Raw genomic sequence first — 23687 nt, forward strand, 5'->3', positions numbered from 1 at the left:
TATTATCATTAGGTAATCGTAACAGTTTGATCGTAAGCATATATCTCATTGACCATATATAGCTATATTTTTATTAGGCATATATTAAATGTGATAACAATAAGTATATGTAATATTAATCCGCATTTTGAATGTTTTACAAATCTATGTAGTTTTTACGAATTGTGATTTTACTATATGTCATGTTAATAACCATCTTCTCATGTTATTTTATTTGTTACGAATGGATTTAAGTTTATTTTAAATGTTATACTTTGTAGTCATTGGTGAATCATTGTAAAGACTATTGCCATTAAATTAATGTTACCATTGTGACGGTTTGTTTAGTTACCTGATTTATTAGATAGGTAAATTAATTGTCTTTAGATATTCAGAGAAGTTTCTTCAACTTGTCAAGTGTTTATACAATCTTCTTTAGAATTATTTTACCTACCCATAATGTTGGACTGCTTTCTCTTTTTCACTTTTTCTTTCACTTTCTCTACACTTGACAAAGTCCCCCCGGAGATGAAATATTGTGTGTTCAGTGTCTTTTCTGTTATGTTCTATGGCCTACCTGTACTAATTCATGGTAACCTAGCTGCTATCCTCCTTATTCTACAATTCTGGATTCTCTTTTAGCAACTTTAAAGAGGTTAGTTTGAAAGGTCTCAATATTAGCAGTTGAGTTAGTGTAATCAAAGCTGGCTTGGCTTGCTTTCTGGTCTTGGTAAAAGATATCCGTCCTCTGTACCCCAGCAAGGTTTTACAATCAATTTTGATAGCAGCAAACATAGGTTGGGGGCTCTGAAAGTCTAGGAATCGATCACAGGCTCAGGTCTAACATTATACAAGCCACGGAGCTTGTCTCAGCACCTAATTCCGATTTATATCAGTATGCCATACACCTTGTACACTACATCTATTCCGTAGTTTTTCCGTAATCAATTTAAAACACCTTACGTGGGACACCCTGTATATTATCATAGACAAAAAGAATTAAATATAGACCGCCAGCTGTGCTGCGGTTACCATAGGTTCTGGCGCACACCACTGAGAGCTCCATGTAGTTCAGCCTACGCGCTACGTAACTACACGGCGCTCCCAGTGGTGTGCGCCAGAACCTATAGTAATCATGGTAACCACAGCACAGCTGACAGTCTATTTAATTCTTTTTGTCTATGATGTTATATACAGATACTACCACCACATGATACAGCTACTTCATTTAAACCCAAAATGGGAGATTCCATGATTTTGGTGGTGGCCACTAGTGGATGTCTGAAAACTCCCAATTTATTCCAGTAACTCGCAACGAGTGGCCACCACTACGGTTGCCGGCTCGCAGTTGCGCAAGGAGTAACTGCTCGTCCACTATGTCCTGGGTGGCCATGTATGAAGGCTCCCATTTAAAACAATGTTTAAGCTGCGGCAGGGCGACTGGTGGCCTCATTTGAAAGAGCCGTAACATAACAATATTCACCCTAATGGGGATTAAGAATTTAAGATTTCATTAACTTTGAACTCTTTAATATTACTTTCTAATACAACAATTACAACCATTTTTCCTATGTATTGCGATAACAATAAATAACAACAAAACAAACTGAAATTATCTCTACCCTTAACAATCTGTACAGATTCATTGCCTGAACTTAAAAATCATCACTTATCAATGTAAACTATATCAAATTAACGATTGATCTATAACAAATAATTTACAGGTTTCATAGCTTGGTTTTGAACCAGTAAATCTCAAATCATTAAAAACAAAGTTGATTTTGCAACAAGTTTCGATTTGAAAATCTTAGTCCTGGATAATCTTGCAGCTTGAAAAATACTTTTGGTACCACTGACAACAATATTTACTATGTGAGGTACCAAATGTATTTATGTATCAATTACTTACCAATGAATATGTTTGTAAACAAGCGGTTTAAATATTTTATTTTGTCATATTGAAACTCCAGAAAAACATCGAACGTATTTTAATTTCCATTTTCTTAGACACAAATACTATCTTTATGTAGAAGACTAAAACTTGAATATAGCACATTCATTTATACAAAAATATCGTAATAATCATATTGTGTAATAAAACTCATGGCAACTGATAGGACCCAAAATTGGTCCATAGAAAAAACAAATTGCTCAAACTGTTTCGTAACGGTTTTGATCTTAAAATGTTAAGTATACAAGGTTTACAACAAGGATCGATTATAAAAGAATAAAGCTTTTTTAAACATTGTAGTAAAGCAGCAAAACATATGTCAACAATTCATGTGCTACAAAACAAAACATCTATAGCACTACCTATGAAGATTTATCTAGTGGGGAAATGAAAATAATTACTATAAAGGTGTGGGCTGACCTTTAAGAAAACAAATCAGCAATCATCATTGAGTAAAATAAAGCATACACCAAATCATTGAATCATAACTCTAAAATATTCCTTTACAATTATCAAACAAATCAATGAATCTTTCTCAGCATTATCAAAATATTTAATTATAAGGGTGTAATAACATACATATTTATAACCAAAAAATCATAAGATTTAATTAAATAGAAAAAAAAATTAAGTTACATGATGACTGTAAAAAAAATACCACGGGAAATCTAAGATGGGTGATAGAAGTGAGAAGATCCACAATATTAATGTCTATATTAACATTTAAAACTCTTTTTGTCAAAAAACTTAAAGCAATTATTCACACAAAGGTAATACAAAACAATAAAAACTAAATCCAGGTAAGTTTTAAGTAAAACATTTCCACTTCTTAAAACTCAAAACCACTTATCATACCTACACCAAATACCTTCCAGCAAAACCTTGTACAGGGTGCCTAATGCCCACACTTCACAAAAAACTAAATAGTACCTTTTAGGTTTACTGATAAAAATGCAAAACCGTAAAGGTTGTAGTATATGTTTACACACTTCATGGATGAATAATATGTAGTTATACATTTTTTTAACTGATAAATACAAAAACAATAACATCATATTTATAGACACAAAATATTAAACTGTACAAAAGCTGAAATAGATTTCAAATATAGTTTAAAGAAAATCACTTAGTTTGACTTTAGGCTATTCATTTATAAATTTAAAACAGAAGCACCGCTCGCCTTTCTCAATTAAAATGATCATGTTTAAGGGAAATTGTATTTCCCTAAAAACTGTTCAGGTCTATACTTGTTTGCATTGCAGTGATGTTAAGGATGTTTTGATTACTTAATGTAGAAGAACAGTCAACGATTAAATGTTTCCCAACCAAACTCTTCACTTCAGGACAATCAACGTGTAAATTTTCCATGAAAGTTGCTTGTACAGATTTATCTATGTTTGATGCTTTTAAGCAACTTTTACCAAATTCAAATTGACTTTTATAGTAAGTCTATTTCTGCCCAGGTTTATAACCTTTAGAATATTCCAACACAGCAACAATACACTTGTCACAGCCATGTAACATTGCTTTACAAATCAACCACCAACAAATGTCAAATAATCGGTTTAAACAATGTAAACGTTATACGAATTGCTTCTAACCACACATGTTCCAATTATGTATCCAGTTTAAAGTACTTCCACAATACTGCTATGTTCTAAACTACAATATCATGTTTTGACAGGGTTATAAGCATAAAAGGTAAATTTTTAAATCTAGTAAAAAAATAAAAAAACCAGCTGTAACTTGATAAAACAAAGAGTCGCGATAAATGCGTTAAAACCGTACAATATGTCACGTGTATACGATCATACTCGAGCTCCTTTGACTCGTTGTCAAGCTGTAAAGTGGCTCGGACAACAGCGATCGAGGACGAATCCGATAAAAACTAAACAAAACTTTCTAGGCACTCTGCAGAGGGAGGGAATGAGGACTAATTTTAACGACTGTTCGGTCACGACCGAAAGTGCTCCTCGTGTAACGCCTCGGTTGTCTCCTTTAACCTGAGCAGTTCCTCTTGTATTTTATCTGTGATGGCTTTCCTCGCCTCCTCCTCGCTGGACTTGGACACCCTCAGTTTCTCGAGAAGGGGCGACAGCTCGATGGGGTTGCCGAAGTTGAAGGTCACCTTTAAATCAAAACATTTATTTAAAAAAAGAAAAACGTTACAGTACACTTCCTCTTATCTGGACACCTTTTAACCGGACTGCACTCGGCGGAAATGACAACTCTTTCGCCGGACAATTTTTATCAGCACATCGGTCTAACCGGACTAGATCGGCAGGAAGTGGGCAGTACTGAAACGACAGTTCTCGTGGGAAAGATTTGAGACCAGTGATCACGTGTCTAAATACAATGCTCTCCAAAATTTAAGTCAAATAAAATATAGGGGTGGTATACCGTTTTCATGCAATTCCTAACTCTCAATAAGATTCCTGAATCCGTCTCGTTGAATAAGTTCGAGATAGAAGAGTGCTCTGTTGTGAAATTTTTAGGTCTAACTGTGGATAAAATGTTGTCATGGTCCAATCATGTATCACAGCTTTGTTGCAAGTTGAACCGCATCTGCCATGCACTTAGGACGTTGCAACCTCTTCTTGACTGGGAAATGTTAGTTGCAGTCTACTATGGTTGTTTTTTCTCAGTCATGACTTATGGTATTGAAGTCTGGGGTGGTTCTTCCCATGGTGATAAGGTCTTTACCGTACAAAAAAGGGCAGTGCGTATCCTCAATTGCTTACCACCACTCCATTCATGCAGAGGAGTCTTCCGGGAGAACAACATTTTAACTTTGCCTTCTATATTCATCTACAGAGCAATAATGTCTGCAGTAAATCATCTGAAGGATATTCCATCGGTTGGTCAATGTCATAGATACCCCACTAGGCATGGAGAAGATCTTCGTACTCCATGTCATCGTCTGACCCTTTCTGAAAGGAATGCAAATTTTTCGGGCCCATTTTTCTTTAATAGGCTTCCTGAAGAAGTAAAGCAGTGCAGTTCAAGGTTGGGTTCTAATGGTTTTGGGAAACTACTGAAAAATTATTTGGTGGAAGGTGAGTTTTACAGTACCGAAGAATTCCTGTCTGCCTGATCTCATTCAACATGGCATTTTTATTTGACTTATTTGTTTAAATATTTAGAATAAAATAGATTTAACTATTTAAATAATTTTTCGTTTTGATTTAAATGCTACTATACCATTATAATGTATTTGACGATTGAGATGTACATTGTATAATTTGTACTTAATTCATGAATAAAATATGTCTATGTCTATGTCTATGTCTATACAGTATGCATTTAAACGGTCCGTTTTAACGTGTTTTTGGCAAAGTCGGTTTAACCGGAAAACCTGTTGTTCGGAATGGCCTAGGTCCCGAGGAGTCCGGATAAGAGGGAGGTTGTTGTATTAATAGTCAAAGGAGGGAGTCTACTGTACATAAAATATTTATAGCAGGAACTGGTGTTAAGTCAATTAATTTAATCTACTTTATAATGTAATCTCAATCTGTTTGCTCATACATACTTACAATAAATACAATAATACTTAATCTACTTTCGAACATAATTAATTAGGAAAAACATTTCTATTAACAGATAAACAACAACACAAATGTACAATTTTATCAACCCTGAGAGGTGTCTGCTAAGTATGGGGTGAAATAATACACTTTATCCAGTATTATTATTATAATTATTATAGTTATAATTTTCTTAGTTTTAATTTAACATTTAAAACATTCACTGCCAATTGTTAAAATTTTAAAGCTGTGGTAAATTTATAATTTTTACACTGTAAAGGGGTTTTTTCCAAATTTTGCTATCCTATGTCCCCTAAACTGTAGATGTTTTTGTTTTTAGTTCTGTACTCATGGACGTCCATCAATAATATGACCAAGGAGGGCCCAAGCCCCTCTTATAAGTCTCAATGTTAACTAAGTGTTTGCAAATTTTATAAATTAAATTTGGGAAGAACCATGAAGCTCCATTTTCACTAGGGTTTTTTTTTACACTCCAGTCCCTCAGCCTCCACTGGAAAAATTTAATATGGGCTGATTTTAAAGTAGTTTTTTACAAGAGAAGCTCTAAAGTTAAGTGTTTCCAAAAGTTCTAGTGATTTTTTTTTTTCATTGAAAACGTCTTTTTAGTGTTAGTGTTTGTTGAATTTCCCCATACCTCAAGATAGATCCTATAAGGGAAATATATACTATTTTTCTAATATTAATCAATGCAATCTACAAAATAAATAAAAAACCAAACAAGAATGATCTTAACTTTTTATCCACATGTTCCAATTTAATCTTTGATCGATGATTACTCCAAGAAATATTTACCTTCTTCCCGGTTTTGAGGATGTACGGTGGATCGTTAGGCAGGACTTCGTCCATCCCGATGTGCCAGATAGGGATGACTACCGGAGTGACCGGAGATTCCAGAATCATTCTGCCGACACCCCACTTGAGTCGGATAAACTCCTTAGTCATGTTGACTCTGCCCTCAGGAAACACATGGACCCACTGACCCCGGCCTAGCTGTTCTATACAAAAGTTGACGGCGTCCTACAACAGGTGACGATAATCTCAATTATTCAATACAACTAATACCACAAAAATGTATGTTTACTTGGACATTGCCTTATTATTCTGTTTTAAAATCAATACTTATCTAATCTTAGGTGTTATATGACTGGACCTCCACTAAAACGAGCAGTACAGTAATTTATAATTTGGACTTTTTTGGTAAGTTTTATTACAATAGTATTTTATATTACCTTAAATATTGCCAAACAATCCTGTTATTATAGTTAAACTAACATGTCTTTGAAGAGCTTAATTTTCAAGTTTACGTGGACATTAAGCGAGAATCATCTTCAACCTGGACAGTGTGAAGATTCGTCGTACGATACACGAAACACAAGGGGTCATGATTAAAAACTAATTAAAAGTGTGTGTGTAGCTGGTGGAAGTTCAGTCTTTACACTCTACCATTAAACCATTGTCAATGGGACACGAGACCATAATAGTTCAACTACAAGACAGTATCAGTTGGCAATACTTGGTAATATACTTTTGTAATTTCCTAATAAACCATAGTGATCCAGAAGCTACGCCACGATTACATGGGAATGGGGTGGTTTTACTTAAACTTTTTTCATTAAAACTTAAAACACAAAAATCAGTTTCATGAAGATATCTTTTAGTGTATTTACTGTACACAGGTTTATTCATTTCACTTCTTTTCTCATCTTAATTATTCAAACTAAATTGTGTCCTGACTAGTGGGGACCTGCACCCAACAAATGTGAGAGATTTTACTGTTTATGAAATCAAACAAAATAACATATCACAATCTGTTTATGTGACAGATAAGTTGTCTAAGTTTTTCAGGATCCTGAGACTTAGCGTACAGAAATAATTTCCTGAATTTTGACTAGTTCGAGAGTATTGAGACCTAAGTATCGTACCTGATACACCCCTTTTCCACGAATGACAGGTATACATTTTCCCAACATGAAGAAGTACGAGTGGAAAGAATTGGTGAAGCAGATGTCGTGGGCAGCGAGAGACCATCTCATCGTGTTGCGACTAATCAGGTGCTTCCAACTCAGCAAGCCTGCAGAACAAAACATGCTCAGAACGGAAGACTAAACTTACTATTCTTGCACAAGACTCCACACTAGTGGTGTAATTTAAAGGCCTGGCTTGAAGTAATAGATGAACAATTCCATGCTAGTGTCCTATAGGACAGAGGGGATGTAGAAAGTCTAGTGTGGGGCTTCAGGAAGTCCTGTATTTTGTCTGTAAGCTTATCCACCATCTGGCACAAAAAAATCTGATGAGGACGGGACTTTAGCAATGCAAAAAAAATTCCAGCTTACTGAGTGTCTTCTACAGTTTTTCAAAAGGGCAATTAATATGTATCACACATTTCACACCCTGGACTGCTAGACTTCAGCCAGTTGCACACTAAAAATAAAATCACTTAAAGACAGATGCCTGATTAGTAGCTTTTTAAAGTTTAAATTTATTAAACTTAAACATTTAACTACTCTCAGTGGATTATTTTACATCCATACCCTTTTTTAATTAAACGAATGTGACTTAAAGTCAACGTTTTTTTTAAAGCAATGTTTTCAGAGTGCTTCATATTAACTAATTTAAACTTAGGAGGCAACAAAATTTAATTATAAATGTATTTTAAATTTTCAGAATTTTCCTCAAAGAAAATGAGTGCGTCCCATTGTTACTTGTCAAGCTGATCAAGGCATGATTATCTTCACGACTTTTGACTCAGAGATTGAATTGTTTCCTGCTGAGATAACACATATTTGATTAACGTCTTTTAATCAACATTCATTCAGGCTCTTTCAGTAATGAAATTCAGTATTTTGAATCAAAATAATAGATTACCATAAGGTATAGTAGAGGTAGGGAAAAATGTTTAAAACGTTAATTTTTCCAACCAACAAACTTTTAGGTTTATTGACCATGACAAACAGTTTTACACCATAAGTAGTCAGACCAATAACACAGATATATTTGTATATTTTTGGTTCATTTGTTTAGTTTTTTGGCATGGGATAATAGACCTAATATGATAAAACACATCTATCTAGATTAGGATGATACATTTACTGAGTATGATATGAGCTGAAGTAACTTTTTCATAATTTCCAGTCTGTTGAGTTTCCTTTGTTTGAACTATTCAGCTTTATTCAACTTTTTAGGATATAAATCATTTCAAATTTATATAACCCCTCTTGGAGCGCGCTGATTTTGAAACCCTGTAGGGCCAATGGGGAGGTTCAGGTTACCTTAGCATTTAAGTATATACATTTTGAATTGTAGATGCTACAACGCACATACTTATTGAAGTATTGAATTGCAAATACTTTTAACAAATAAAAAAATAATCAAGACAACAAAATTGTATCATTAGGTGTTACATAAAAGAGCAAAATGAAACTTGGTTGGGCGAGGATCCTTTAAAATAGCAATTGTAAATTTTAATTATCATCTCAATCAATATAAAGAAATATTAAATAGTTCAGATCAGTTACGTTCTACAGAAATTACGTCCAGATAAGCCAATTTCTAGAAACTATTGCAATTGTATCTTTTTTATAGTAACACTTGGACTTTTTCAATACTAGTTTCCAGCTCTGTTATAAAGCACAGATTCGTATTATACCGACCACACTGATAAATCAACTTTTAAATAAGATTTTAATTTGTTTAAATAAAAAATCTTCCTAACCTTATCACAGGGAAGTTAGATACAGAGGAAACATGCAATGGTACACTTAAGTCGAGACTAGCACTAGTCGCTTGGGTCTAGTTCAAATTCTATTGGTCGTCCCCTTCCGCTCTCCTCTCTCCCCTCGCTATCACGTACTACAGCGCTCACGCTGTAGGAAGAGCCTGTGTGGTACAACAATTGTTGTAAACAGTAGCTGTTCGGGTACCTCTTGGTTCCCCGGCCTAATATATCCCCCCCCCCCCCACCATTCCAGAGCTAAAACGGTTGTTCCATAAGCATGTTTCCTCTGTATCTTACTTCTCTGTGACCTAACATAACCTAAGGGTTTTATTTAATCAATTTAGGTGTGGTCTCTAAAATACAAGTAGGCCTACCAAAGTAAATTGCCAAACAAAAATCTATTTTATTTCCCGGGCATAAACAATTCCTGCTTCTGTTTCCAAACACGCAGACAAATTACAACTACTTAAATATAACTTAGATAATTTTCTCAACTTAGAGCTTACCCCAGATGCCAGGGTCGTCGAAGCACGAATGGTGGTTGGACACTGTTAGCAACGGAACGTTCCTGGGACGACTGTCCAGCAGTTTGTGAAACAACTCTATGTTGTACGCTTTTGATTTGTTCATCCATCCTGAAATCACAATCATAAAGCAAATAATTTAGTGGGTAGTACTCGCCTTGAACTAAAGTATACAGGTTCGATCCTGGGCAAAACAGATTTTTATGGTTCAAAACTGAACCTTGATTGTGCTAGTGGTCCTGGCTAAAGAAACAGCTGATCTTATTCAGTAACAAATCTACAAAACATTGTCACACTGAACATTCATTCATTTGGGTTTGAATACAGTTGCTTCCCAATCTTAACTAGTTGTTATGGAAAGATTACCATTTAATATCAGAGTAAAAATATATATAAAAAAACCTGAGATACCATGGATTAGTACTCTCATACCAAGTTTCACAAAAATCAGACTACAGGTTCACACACAAACACACGGACACCCCCTCATCACTGCGGGACCCAAAACTAATATTTCACCCAAAACTTAAACTTGAAATTTAATCTCCATAAAACAATCTCCATGAGTGCGCCTACTCATTTGGGGTAAAGAACAAAACACAAGAAACTAATTTCCCCTTCTTCAAGAGGAACTGGAAATATACTGGAGATATTAGCGCATTATCTGGGTCTCTTAAGTACATTTAAAGGTAAAATTACAAAAATAGGTTATATAGGTATAAAAATGAAATATGACCTAGGTTTAACTTAAAACTTTGTAGATTTCCGGAATTTAGTAATGTTACATTTTGAATTAGACCATTATCGTTATTTACTAAAAGATTATCCATTTTATTTGTGAGTAATGATTTCTATGCATTTAGTTAATTGGATTTTGTTTAATTTTTGTTTTCCCCTTTTCTCATTGTTTTACCCAGATTACAGGTAGAACATCTTTGGTAAATGTTTTGGTAATTTAAAACCTTGCTTATGCTGCACGTAAATATTTATCCAAACGATAATTTAATATAACACTGTAACCTCTATATTGGCAACAGTTTAACTCCATCACCAAATTAATTGTAAACTAGAGCGAATGCATTATTACTCGGAGCTTATTTAGTCGGTTGGCAGGTTAATAGCTCATCAATCCGTGGAATTTATCAACAACTGTTCATGTTTCAATACACCACCAGTATACAGATATGAAAAAAATGAATGTGACCAGGACTAGCATAAATAACTACTTTCCATATTAATAAGAAAAATAACACTATGCTCACTTTACTATTATACAGGTAAAGGATAACTTAAAGTAAAACAAACAGCAATAGCTTAGTGGTTATCGTGGGCCATTCATTTGTAGATAATCCAGACCATTAAATACTTACTTACTTGAATACTTGTTGTCTTAATCTTTGACCGAAGTATATCGGATAGATTGCGTCGTTATACTAATATTTACAAAATTACTATACAGGGTGTTGAAAATGTCTGGAACCAACATTATATCTGGTGAGTGGTTAAAGAAAAACAACTGATATTTTGTGTACGGATATACTATGGTTTTACCTATCTTTTGGTGCCTTATGAAAATTTTTACCACTTATAGGGAACGTCCTGTGGAGGATGCAGTAAAAAGTTTTAATGGAAGCCTATGGTAAATGATACATCATTTTAAAGGCCATTTTTTTCTGAGTAAGGAGCCACAAGTTTCATCTCAAAAGGACCACCCTAGCAAAAATGACGACTGTTTGAAATTTAAATAACCACTTATAGGGAACGTTCTGTGGAGGATGCAGTAAAAAGTTTTCATTGAAGCCTATGGTAAATGATACATAATTTTAAAGGCCATTTTTTTCTGAGTAAGGAGCCACAAGTTTCATCTCAAAAGGACCACCCTAGCAAAAATGGCGACTGTTTGAAATTTAAAAATTCCGTTCCCTATAAGTGTTTTTTTAAATTTCAAACAGTCGCCATTTTTGCTAGGGTGGTCCTTTTGAGATGAAACTTGTGGCTCCTTACTCAGAAAAAAATGGCCTTTAAAATGATGTATCATTTACCATAGGCTTCCATTAAAACTTTTTACTGCATCCTCCACAGGACGTTCCCTATAAGTGGTAAACATTTTCATAAGGCACCAAAAGATAGGTAAAACCATAGTATATCCGTACACAAAATATCATTTGTTTTTCTTTAACCACTCACCAGATATAATGTTGGTTCCAGACATTTTCAACACCCTGTATACAAAACTTGTTTTACAAAGTATCATAAAACTAAAAACTTAAAACTTGAAACTTAGGCTGTGGTAAGCGTGTCTATTTCTCAACCTGGCATCAAAGGATTATTAAGCACTGCACTTAATCCAGATTAAATCCTCCAATCTATCTGGTTTTATTGTAATCAATACTATTCATATACTATAGGTAAATATTTAAGGTTTATTAGTAATTAAGGTTTATAAAACTCCTGTTTACCATACACCACACTCAACTTTTCTATTTTAGTCAACTCTTCAAATATTAAAAAATAGGTATTGAACACAAAACACTTTTTTTAATATATACAAAACAGCATGATTTATGAATTTAGTAACAGTTCCTCAGTAGTTAATGGTCGATGAATTGCATTGTTAGTGACAGCAGCAAATATCATTTAGGTCAATTGCTGAGTAGCCTCTGTCATGATTATTTAATGACCCTTAGCTTCAGAGCTGATAGCCTTTGATTACTGATTTCAAATGATTTCCTTAAGCTGATGAGACTAAAGAGGTTAAAATACAGAACATCCTCAAAATATACACAAGCCTTAAAATCTGTTTAGTGTATGTGAATACGAAAGTGAACAGGAAAGTTGTTTCCTATTGGCAAACTGTGCAAAAAGTGTTGAGTGAAGTTTAGTAATGAACGTATTAAATCAATGAATTAACAAATGTAGCAATTTAGTTAAACAAAGAAAAAGTCCATAGACTACAGTTCAGCGAGAATTTTCATAAAGGGAAGTAGCTATTGCAGTAGACGGCATGGTAAGGCCTAGACCCAGGACTGATTTCCTTTTTCATTTTGATCTCCCCGGAGACCAAAAACACTATTCGTTAAAATAAAGTAGGCTATTTATAAATATGTGTCTGTAAACGCGATAGCCCGAATACTTTTTGTCCGATTTTGATCAAATTTAGCATGAAGGTGTAGGGCAGATAAACTTTAATGAGTTCACAAGCCAGCAAGATTGGGTCATATGAACGAGGTGTCTATCTATACAGTATTATTAATACGCTGCATGAAACTTTGTGAACAATAAGGCTTTTTTGTTTTAAGATTAAACCTTACATATTATATACCAAAATTAAAGTGCCTTGGACTCTGCCCCAGTGGCTTTTAAAGTTCCCATGTTATCCTTATAAAGAACATGTTTGTTTACATTATGATCAGCTGAATAACTTAATTGCTGTTAATATTTTAGTTGCAATTTAAGGAAAAACAAAAAAGATCAGCTTTTGAAAAATTATAAGATATAACAAAAAATGTTGATTATATCAAACTGTTATATACATCGTGAGTAATTCTACAACCTTTGAGTTGACTCTTTCAAAGTCATCGGAAATTATGACTGTTATTCGTTTTAAAATTACACCTGTAATACTTCGCAATTGCTCGAATTCGAGCAACAGGTACACTAGGTAGTTATTTATATTTTCAATTTAAAAATACAATTTAGGTATAATGAACTTAATTTATTCACTTGTGTTGACTAGTACAGGGTTTCAAAAGATCAAGAAAATCTATTATTTTGATAACTTTTTTGCGCTGCCAATAGAACACTTAAGTTACACAGCTTCTAAAAATCATTAGCTATATAATATCCAAGTATAAACATAATGTGCAAAAAAGTAGATGATTATCTAAAAAAACCTGCCTTTTTTACAGATCATATTCATCAATGAGCATGACATAATAGTTACAATGAGTGAAAAAGTATAGACAGATAAAAAGAGCTGTCTAACCTTCAGTAGTAGATAAGTTTTTTTAAGGTCACATAAATTCTAGGGTACTGTACTTTTTAAATATTTGTTATCATTATCAGTTCTTGTAGCAGTGATATTTTATGAAATAACAGTTTAAGAATGAACGTGAATATATTTTACAACTGTTTAGTAGCAATTAAAATGGATTTAGGTTAACATTGTGTTTGAAGTCATTATCTGAGATAACTTCATCAAACTGTTGTATTTACGACGGTAGAATCTACTGATAGTAAACAGTATATACAACGTTATAACATTGTCTTACTTCCAACTACTGTATCAAATTTTTGATTATTTTTTTGCTTTATCCATACATAATAAGGCCTATGTCGGTTTACATTTTACATAAAACATGGTTTAACTTTTAGTACATGTTGAGTATTATTTTTGCAAAATGGCTGCAAGCTTAAGAGATTTTAAAGCGTACTTTCACTGTTTTAAAATAAAATACAACTCGTAAAGACATATTTGTATTGTTAGGAAAGTTATTGAACATATTTTGTTTCTGTCTGTGTGCCTGTTTGTCCATGAACACAAAAATCTACTAAAACTGTTGTTCAAACTGAAAAATTTCACAGAAGGGAAGATCTTCAGTAAGATTTCAGTACTATGATATATGTTGAGTTATAGTGCTAACAGATACACACATATCATACTTCATACGAACAATGTGAAAGTTTGTGTGTACGTTATAGCCGCAGCTGTCAATCATTAAATCAGCCAAAACATACATTTATTCCATGTACTTAATCCCATTGGACTAGGAATCTAAGACATCAAAAGTTTCAAGGTGTTTAGGAGCACTGATAAGTCTTTATTGGTGCAAAAAAAAAACAAACTAGTTTACATCAACTTTCCCCATAACATTCATGTTATTTTCCCATATGTTTGCCTTGGATCTAACCATAAGCTGTTATGCGGGTGACACCCTGCCGGTTAAGTGATCGCAATGTGTCTCATGCATACATAAGCGAGATTGAAGGTCGTTGATTCAAATGTACTTTTGTCTTACTTTGGTCCTTGAGAATCGTGTGTGTTGACACTGATGTTGACATATGCAAGTCACAACATTTGTCTAACCTTTATTGACTATGGTGTTTGTGGTACAGTTTGGAAAACAATTGCTAAGTTATGACTAAGTTATATCTGTGTCCTCTGGAATAATGTGTCCTAATTATTGGGTTATCAAAGTTTGGTTGATGCTTTTAAAATTCAAAATCTAATTATTTAACTATCTATATTTATTAAAAGAATTTCTTGGATTTTTTTTGTGCAGCAAATCGACCCTTAAATAGTTACTTTCATGGGCATATTGCCATATTGGGTATCAATTTAAAGCTTGTATCCTCTAGATATGCCTTTTGCGGGTTTGGATTACATGTTGTGAAAGCCCTTCGTCCTATAGGATTTTAAAATTTCTAAATGTTTCTGCTGAATGCTGTTGTAAATCATCTTAATTTTTTCCAGTTTACATTTGTTTACATCAAAACAGATGGTCATGATACATTTTCGTTTACATCCACCCGAAAATGGGGGTTATCATTATACAGTTGATGATGGTTTAGTGAATTCAAGTAAATTATTGTAATGTTATTTGTATAAAATGTAAAGAATAAAATGACTTACTTTAGGTTTTGTGTTTTCATAGCATGTTATATTGATGTTTTAGTGAATTCAAGTAAAGTATTGTAATGTTATTTAGTATGCTCCCTGAGAAAAGACCTGCTGAACGTGTAAACAAAATGTGGTTTAATATCTGCAAGAGTGATTGCAAGCTACGTCAGAAAATTTAAAATGTAAAGAATAAAATGACTTAAGTTAGATTTTTATGTTTTCATAGTATGTTTCATTAATATTTGGAAAAACTAATTACAAAGATATGTTCAAGGTTTGTTTGAAAAATATTTTAAGTCAGTGATAAGCTAATGATTAAAACGGAAAAATAGATAGGTTAATTTTCAACTTAACTCAGAGCAATAGAAAATTATAAATATAATTCAAGTATATATCACAGATTTAGAAGTCAGGAAGTGACACAGGATGCTAGTGAATAAACATTTGTTTATATAAATTCAAAAAGTCTGCAGTTAGCTTTTACTAACAATAAGATGTAGGCTATTATTGGTGGTGTTTTGAAGGTGTGAACGTTTTTTTAGCAGACAATTTTTTTAATTCTCTTTAGGATAGTAAACAAGAGTAGCCTACTAAAATATTGTATTGTATTTAAGGTTAAACAAATTGGATTCGTAGGTCAGTTGTATTTCACCTCTTTTATTAGAGGAAAGTTAAGAGGCAAAACTAATACCAAAAATAATAAGTAGCCTAAATTTTTTTTGTTAAAATGGCTCTCTTTAGTCTTCAAATCTAGAGGATTACACAAGCTGGCAATTCAAATTAGAAACTGCAAGTTTATCATTCTTACAGCAAAAAATAACTCAAATGTTTTCAACAGGAAATACCCCTGCCGCAGCAAACATGCAGACTAGATTAATCGAATTTCCATTTGTCTGACTTGGATTTTCACTCAAATATCACCCTAAAATTTCATACTTATTAAACCTATTTCAACTAAAAATAATTAGTTTAAAACAAGTGCATAGGTTTGCTGCAAAAGGGAAGGTAACAATGTTTTTCTTTTGAAAAAATGTTAATTATTAACTATGAAATAGAAAAATTTTCCAAATTTGATCAAAATATGTCCATAACACGCAAATTCAACAGTTTATTCTACATAAGAATAATATGGGAATTTTAAATTTAGACTTTTTTTGAAATGTTCTCTGTAATTGTTAGGCATAAAACACCGAGCTTTAATATGATATATTTTTAATTCTTTTTTAGCTCTACGAAATGGTTTAGAAAGAAATTGTAAAATTATTATATTTTTGGGTTAAAAATGATACAATCTAATTTTCACCCCATAAAACCCCGTTCCTATAGATGTTGCTGGTTTGTGAATTTGTTAGAATAGATGTAGGTTAACACACAAAATTTTATCAAAATCGGATAATTTTTTTTAGTTATTGTTAACAGATTTTTTTTAGTTATTGTTAACAGACACATGAATCTGAACAAATGTTATTTTTGGCCCCTGGGACCTCCAAACAAAAAAGCAAATCGGTTCTGGGTCCAGGTCTTACCATGAGACCTACGGTAATAGCTTATTCCCTATATGGGAAATTCGCTATGAAAATGGCAAAAATAATGTTGAGACTGGGTTGAGATAAACCAAATAAATGTCAAATTTCCACACTCGCATGTGCTTTATTATCTATTTCAAAGGGCATACGGTATGTTGTGATATGCCCAATCGGTTATTAGTTTAAAACTCCAATATCTATTTTAAACTTTTACAGAGGGACTGGCTTTCATTTATTGTTGAAAGACAGTTTTGTTCAGGAGTTGCAACGGCCAGCCAAGTGTTGGTGTTGGGAAGCCAGAGGAATTTGTATGGCTTATCTCACCTCCTTTACACTGTACAGCATTGATCAATACTGACAGCGGAGTTCTCATTTATAAACCATCATCTGTCCGTTGCATGACGAGATCAAATCAAGAAGACAACTTAGGCTACAATTTATTGTATTTGACAGTTCTATTCTCATATAAATCAGCTCAAAGTTATATTGTTAGAATCCGGTTGCTTAGGCCTAATATAAGTACAACATGATCCTACATTGGTTACTCAGTAAACTATAACACTACAAGTACTTGAGTGTATTTGAAATCTACACAAGTTTAGTCACGTACTATACCTAGGCAAGCTAAAGGGTCCTTGGAGCCTAGACATTCTAACTAAACTAAAAAACTACAAAGAAAGTTTCTTATCACAGTGTCCTAGATATTTAAATTACAATGACTTTGGTATTTGAAAAAATATTTTGAGATGGTTAAATAACCCTTCAGCGGCTGTTTGAAATTAACAAAATTAATTGCTCTTATGGCGGGCAAATCCTAGATTGCCGTTTACTTCCATGGACTTCCTTGGAAAACAATTTAAAACTACAAAGAAAATTCCTAATCTCATAGTGTCCTAGGTATTTAAATTATAATCACTTTAGTTTGAAAAAATATTTTTGGATGATTATTAACTCTTCAGCAGCTGTATGAAACCATCCAAGATGGCCGCTAGCCTCCAAGGACTAAAAGTTAAATCATCTGCAAGTGTTGTGTACCTCTAAAAGTCAATCACTGTAAAGATTTCTGGTAAAAAAAAACCATTTTGTGATTGTGTGAAACATAAGTAATAATCATTGAATGTGAATGTAATTAATAAGTTTATTCAAGATAACAGTTTTTTTTTAAATAATCATGATAATATTGTCGTAATAAAATAATCCCGTTATATATACATGCATCTTTCAAGCCCATGCACTAAGTACTGATGGACAAAGTACCACCACAGATGAACCATGTTTCTTTAAGCCACATTAACATGAGGCCAGCAGGCCGGGAGGTTACCTCAGGCAGGTTGTCTCAGGTTAAACCTACCTTCCAACTGGCTTCGTGCAAACTCGGCTATATAGATTTATCATCCTGGTAGATCAGCATAAGTTCCAAAGTATGTTCATGTCCAATAACGTGTGTGGGCGTTAATTTCTTCCACTTCTACTCCTGTTGTTTTACTGAACTAATTTAAACGTTATTACCGCCACTTAGAATTTTTTAGTTAGGCTTACTGCTTGCCTCCTTGTATTTTAACCAGTAATTAAAGTGTGTGCAATTAAACTTAGCCTACTTTAAAATCAGGCCTAAAGCCCCGTTTACACAAGGCCAGCAGGCAGGCAGGTTGCCTCGGAGAACTAGGAATACACTGAGGCAACTTACCTGCCTGTTACTGGCCTGTGGCCTAGGGCTTAAGCCGGATTACACGATGCCAGTTGGCCAGACAATTGTCAGAAGACAACTGACTGGCATGAAATTATTGGCTTTGTGTTAACACTTTAAAACAGGCGAATTGCCTTGCCAACTGCCCTCACAATTGCCCCAAAATTCAGTTGTCTCCGGGAGTAGACTGAGGACAATGAGCCGGGCCCAGTGAGGCCTCCACTCCTCGAAAACCCAGTTGTCCTGACAATTGGCGCCATGTAAACAGTGTAGGCCAATAGCGCTGCCTTGCCTTTGACAATAGTACCCTAGTTCACAGTATAATGCCTGGGCAAGTGTTGGCCTCAAGTGAACAGGTTCTCGTTCAACGTTTTTTCAATTTGCCTGGCCTACAATAATTCGGTAACCACGTAATGACAATGGCCTAAGACAATTGTCTCGCCTACTGGCATCGAATGTTAAACCCGGCTTTATGGCTTCAGAGAGAAAAAATCAGTCAACACCCGGTTACCGGACATGAAATCCACATCAAAACCAGCTTTAGATTAAACAGGATGAGAAATCTGCTTGCAGAATCTAGAGTTAATGGCAGTTAGTATATTAGGCAAGCATTAGATGCGGTTATTGTTGATAGTCAGACTTAACTTTCTTTACATACCAACATAAGCACTACATTCTCGTCATGTTACTGTACCTGAACCTGGAAAACATAGTTAGTTCAAGGACAAGTCGAAAAACTCCAAATCATCTACGGCCTGTACGATGTAACTTTGTTTCCGAAACTTAGTCGCTCACCAACTTTACCAGAGTCGTACAATAAGTAAGTTTTGAGACTATTCAACACGGTTTTAAATAAGAAAATTTGCCGCAATCAAGTTTTTTGTGTAGGTAGCTGCTTTTAGTAGTTGGGTTATGGTGTCTATTATGCTACTAGTTAGATTTACAAAGTTAAACTTTCACACAGGCGCCCATATAAGCATACAGCTCGCTACTTGAGAACTGTGAGCACATAACCAGGAACAGCTGACTGTGAGTCTACGCAGCTCGATTGAACATTCTTGGAATTTATTTTTAAGTGCCAAAACATATGTTTTTGGTTAAAATTTGTTGTAACTAAGTTTCAGAATGAAAGTTGCAAGGTCTAGCCTAATAAGTTATGGTCTATCAAACAGGAAAAGGATCATCTCAAATGTGTAGGTTACTAGGGCTTACTTTTCACACTGCTAATGTAAAACATTATAAACAAAACAGTTTACCGTCAAATTAGAGATCAACTCCTCCTGTCACATAAATAGCCGACATTGTTTGAAATAGGATAGGCTAATAAATTGTGTTTTACATATCCCGTTTTCACTTCCATCAAATTTAAATTCATTTTATCCAGTTAGTTTATATTGTTCCAAAATAAATAACTTTTTTAACTTAAGTTTAAGCCTGTATTTTTTAAATATTTAATAAATTGTGTCCATGGGGTATTTTATTGTCAGGCCGAAAACTGATTTTTGGAAACATTTATGAAACTAACAATTTATTTGCCTGCCTAACCAAAGTAGTCTGAACTTAAGTTATCTTGCATCTATTCCAACTAAAATCCTTGTTCCTCCAATAAGTTACAGTACTTGATATGTACATTAACAATTGACTTAGGGCCTAATTGGTTAGCCTATAACTTGAAACGTTAACATGCTGTTTTCATTCCATTACAAGAAGGTTAGTTCACACTCAAAAAAAGCTTAGCCTATGTCATGCTTTAGAAAGATACATTAGAGTGTTATAAGTTATTTCGGTTAAAATAATAATATTTGTGTCTCTATGAAATATTTCAGTTAGCTTATTTACATGGAAGTTCAGAGTAAGTAATAACTTATTTGACAGGCCCTAGGCCTATTAAGATATTTTATGGTCATACAAGTGGCTTTCTTCTGTAGATCCAACACTTGCTTGCATTACAATCCATATTTAAGTAGACGGCGATAAGTTGGTACTGTAAAGTTTTTCATTTAACATGCAGTGTGCTTGACGGATTGAGGGATCATGCAATTTTTTAATCAATTTACGGTTCAAACATAGTTTACCTTGAATAAAAATAGTCTAACAATAAGTTAAACATTTTAACCCACCATTGTTGACTTGAAGAAAAGTCAACCAAGGTGTTTTTTAACTTACTTAAGTTACCGGTACTTAGATAGGCCTACTCAGTAGGGGGCCTAAACTTAGTCCCACCTAACTTAACTCAAAGTAGGCAAATGCTATCCAAAAGAGGCCACCATTTGCCTGCTATCCTCAGAAGCTTAAATCTAGGCAAGATAAGTTAACGAATCTCGAGATATCCAGGATTAAGGCTAGGTAACATTTCCTACATTGGCCTAGGTCTTCTTCTTTTACACACTTTTTTGAGCTGATAAGTTTCAGATACCTGGTAGTGCTACCTAAATACTAATAGGCTATAATACAAACAAAAGGCAAGATTGAATAGGCAGAACTAGGGCTAATAAATTGAAGTTTGGACTTGATTTTTCAGGTGTCAATAGCTAGCTTTAAACACTCTGGTGGCTTAGAACCTATAACTTAGGTATATCTAAAACAGACTTACCAATAAGAAGTTTGCTAAAAAGACCAACAGCTGCAACGGTCAGGGAACTAGCTATGTTCCAAAAAAGAAAAGGCTTTCTAAGCGTTGGAAAAATCCAGTCTATCCTAAACTCCATTTTGGAGCCTTTTCCAAAATTATTTCGCATAAAGTAATGTCTAATCGAAGGACTTATCACCGGACGACATCGCTTTTGATCAAAATAGCACAATTAGAAACCCCTACCATCAACTCAACCTCACATAACCCGTAACTTACGTTAGTTTACTCTAATAAACACATCCGAGTCCGAGGTTACGAACACACAGCTACAGCAGAAACAACAGTCAGCAAAACAGGAAGCTAAACAGCTAAAGTAGAGAGTTTAGGAGGAAGCTTACTTGAATTAATTACATAACAGCTGATAGCCAAGGTCATGTATAAACTATGAGACGAGCAGCTGATTCTGTTTTAACTATTTTTTATTTCTACAGCCGGTTCGCTGGCCTTGATTCTAGACAGCCAAACAGCTCATTCGCTCATTCTTATAAACTAGGAGTAGGCCTATGTTTAATCTATGATACAACTTTATTATTATCCTATGTATTTTCCTTCCACCATGCTATTAATTATACTGTAGTTTTTGATATGGGATACTGCAATAAAAACTTGTCAACCTAATGTAAAACCGAGGACCTGTTAATCTTGAGTGACTTTGATTTTGATATATGTCTATAATTATTTATGGCAACGTTCGGGTTTATTGGAATTTTTAAGTCTTTATAGGATTATCTCACTTGCGTGAAGTTGGCCCCAATAATAGGCATTTTTATGTTATTTTTGGGTTAATTTAGTGATTTTGCTTAAAGTTTTGTTTGAAAAGCCAGAGGACAACATACAGCGTACAATGAATGTTAAGCCAAAAGATAAGCAATAGGTAAATAATTAGTATAGTTAAGTGTCACATGACAGAAATATACCATTTTAAAACAAAAATACAAGAGATGATTGCCTTTAAAATGTCCTTATATAATTCTAACGCATACAGTGTGCTGGTTTAAGTTAGATTTTGATAGCACTTCATGTTCTACATTTAAGTATTATTTTTTTAATTTCATTAGTCCTTACATGTATTAAAGCATTAGTCCATAATCAAAGCTTTAAGTGTCACTAGACTGATTTCTGATTTACTGCTTGTGGAAAGCGCGGGAAAGAATGCAATTACTTTCTGCTGTTCTGTTCAACAGAATCTGTTGTACCAGCCGACGTCTAATCATATTCGCCGACAATCGCCGTACTGTCAACGTCAACTGTCCATTTTAGTGATTAGTGTCATTAATTCATTCCCATTCGTCGTGACTTGTTTTCTTATTCTTGTACAGATAAAAATACAATTTCTTAGTTCCTAAAGTTTCAATGTTTAACACCTCGAAACCAGCTTAAATATAGGTATGCCAATTTACCATTATGATAATGACTTTATGAGTAGAAATACAGGATCTTAGTTTTCATTGTGCTTGGAGAATTTTGTTCGTCTTGCAGTTGCAATAGTGAACAATAATTCATGGAACAGCAGATTCCTAAATAAAAGGTCTTGTGGGTCTTAGTCTTGTGGGTCTTAACATTATCACATTTCCATCTTTGCATGTTTTGGCAAGTTTGTTGTATGTAAAAGAAAACATTTCTCACTTTGAAAAGATATCTGATGTGCACAACTACTGTACTAGATCTAAAGATAATCTGTCTACACTAAGGCATAAGTATACAGCCACACAAAATAGTTTTGAGTACCAAGGTGTTAAAATGTACAATTTCTTGCCTGCATCCATCAAAAACCTGTGTGTTTTAAAATTCAAACATGTTTTAAAAACTACTCTAACCCAAGCTTGCCTGTATAAACATGAAGAGTACTTTGGTTTAGAGTTTTAGATATTTTAGTTGCCAGAGCCATCTTGATTGTTTTGTTTTTATTTTGACGATTGTCATGAACTTTGTACATAGTTTTAACGACAATAAATCATTTCAAAATACACTCCGCTGAAAAATTCTGGGTACACTTCCATATCTGTTGGCACAAACAACCGAATGAGTAATGTTGATTATTCGATTGTTTAATTCGATACATCGTTTGGTTAGTTAGGTAAGGTTACCCTATATGGAAGTGTACCCAAAATTCTCTCAAAAGATGAAGTAGGCTAGTGTGATAAGGCGCTTGAGTTTGTAGAGATGGATTACTTGGAAGGGTTTTACACATAAATTACCTGGTGGATATGGCTATACCAGTTCAACTTCTGGACCTTCTGTCCACCCGGAAGAAGCCAAGAAATTTTACAACCCCCACTGCTGACTTGATTACATACCACGAATTGTGTTTTTTCCTCATTTACGAGAAGGCTATTTGTGGTACCTAAACCAATTTTTGGCGAGTTCCAAGGTTCACAGGACTATGTTGTCCTTGCCCCTCGAGTTTAGGGTTGTGTCATCTGCAAATAGCTTGTATGGTCATCAGGTATAAATAATTTATCATTATGGTAAATAGGGAAGGGCTGAGCCCTGGTTTCTTATGGA

The 23687-nt window shown here is 34.0% G+C and overlaps 1 protein-coding gene across 1 annotated transcript; it reads right to left on the reverse strand.

Annotated features, from left to right (window-relative positions):
• Window positions 1-1487: 1487 nt before the first annotated feature.
• LOC128996507 (tafazzin) lies at window positions 1488-21489 on the reverse strand. Its single transcript, XM_054421884.1, has 5 exons — window positions 21144-21489; window positions 9700-9828; window positions 7398-7546; window positions 6268-6492; window positions 1488-4058 (listed from the first exon to the last, which is right to left on the reverse strand). The coding sequence occupies exons 1-5, from the start codon at window positions 21286-21288 to the stop codon at window positions 3885-3887; spliced, it is 822 nt and encodes a 273-aa protein (XP_054277859.1). The 5' UTR covers window positions 21289-21489; the 3' UTR covers window positions 1488-3884.
• Window positions 21490-23687: the final 2198 nt, after the last annotated feature.

This window comes from Macrosteles quadrilineatus, unplaced genomic scaffold (genome assembly GCF_028750875.1).
Source record: "Macrosteles quadrilineatus isolate MER2022 unplaced genomic scaffold, UCM_ALF_1.0 Scaffold_6__1_contigs__length_79288215, whole genome shotgun sequence".
NCBI classification, from domain to species: Eukaryota; Metazoa; Arthropoda; class Insecta; order Hemiptera; family Cicadellidae; genus Macrosteles; species Macrosteles quadrilineatus.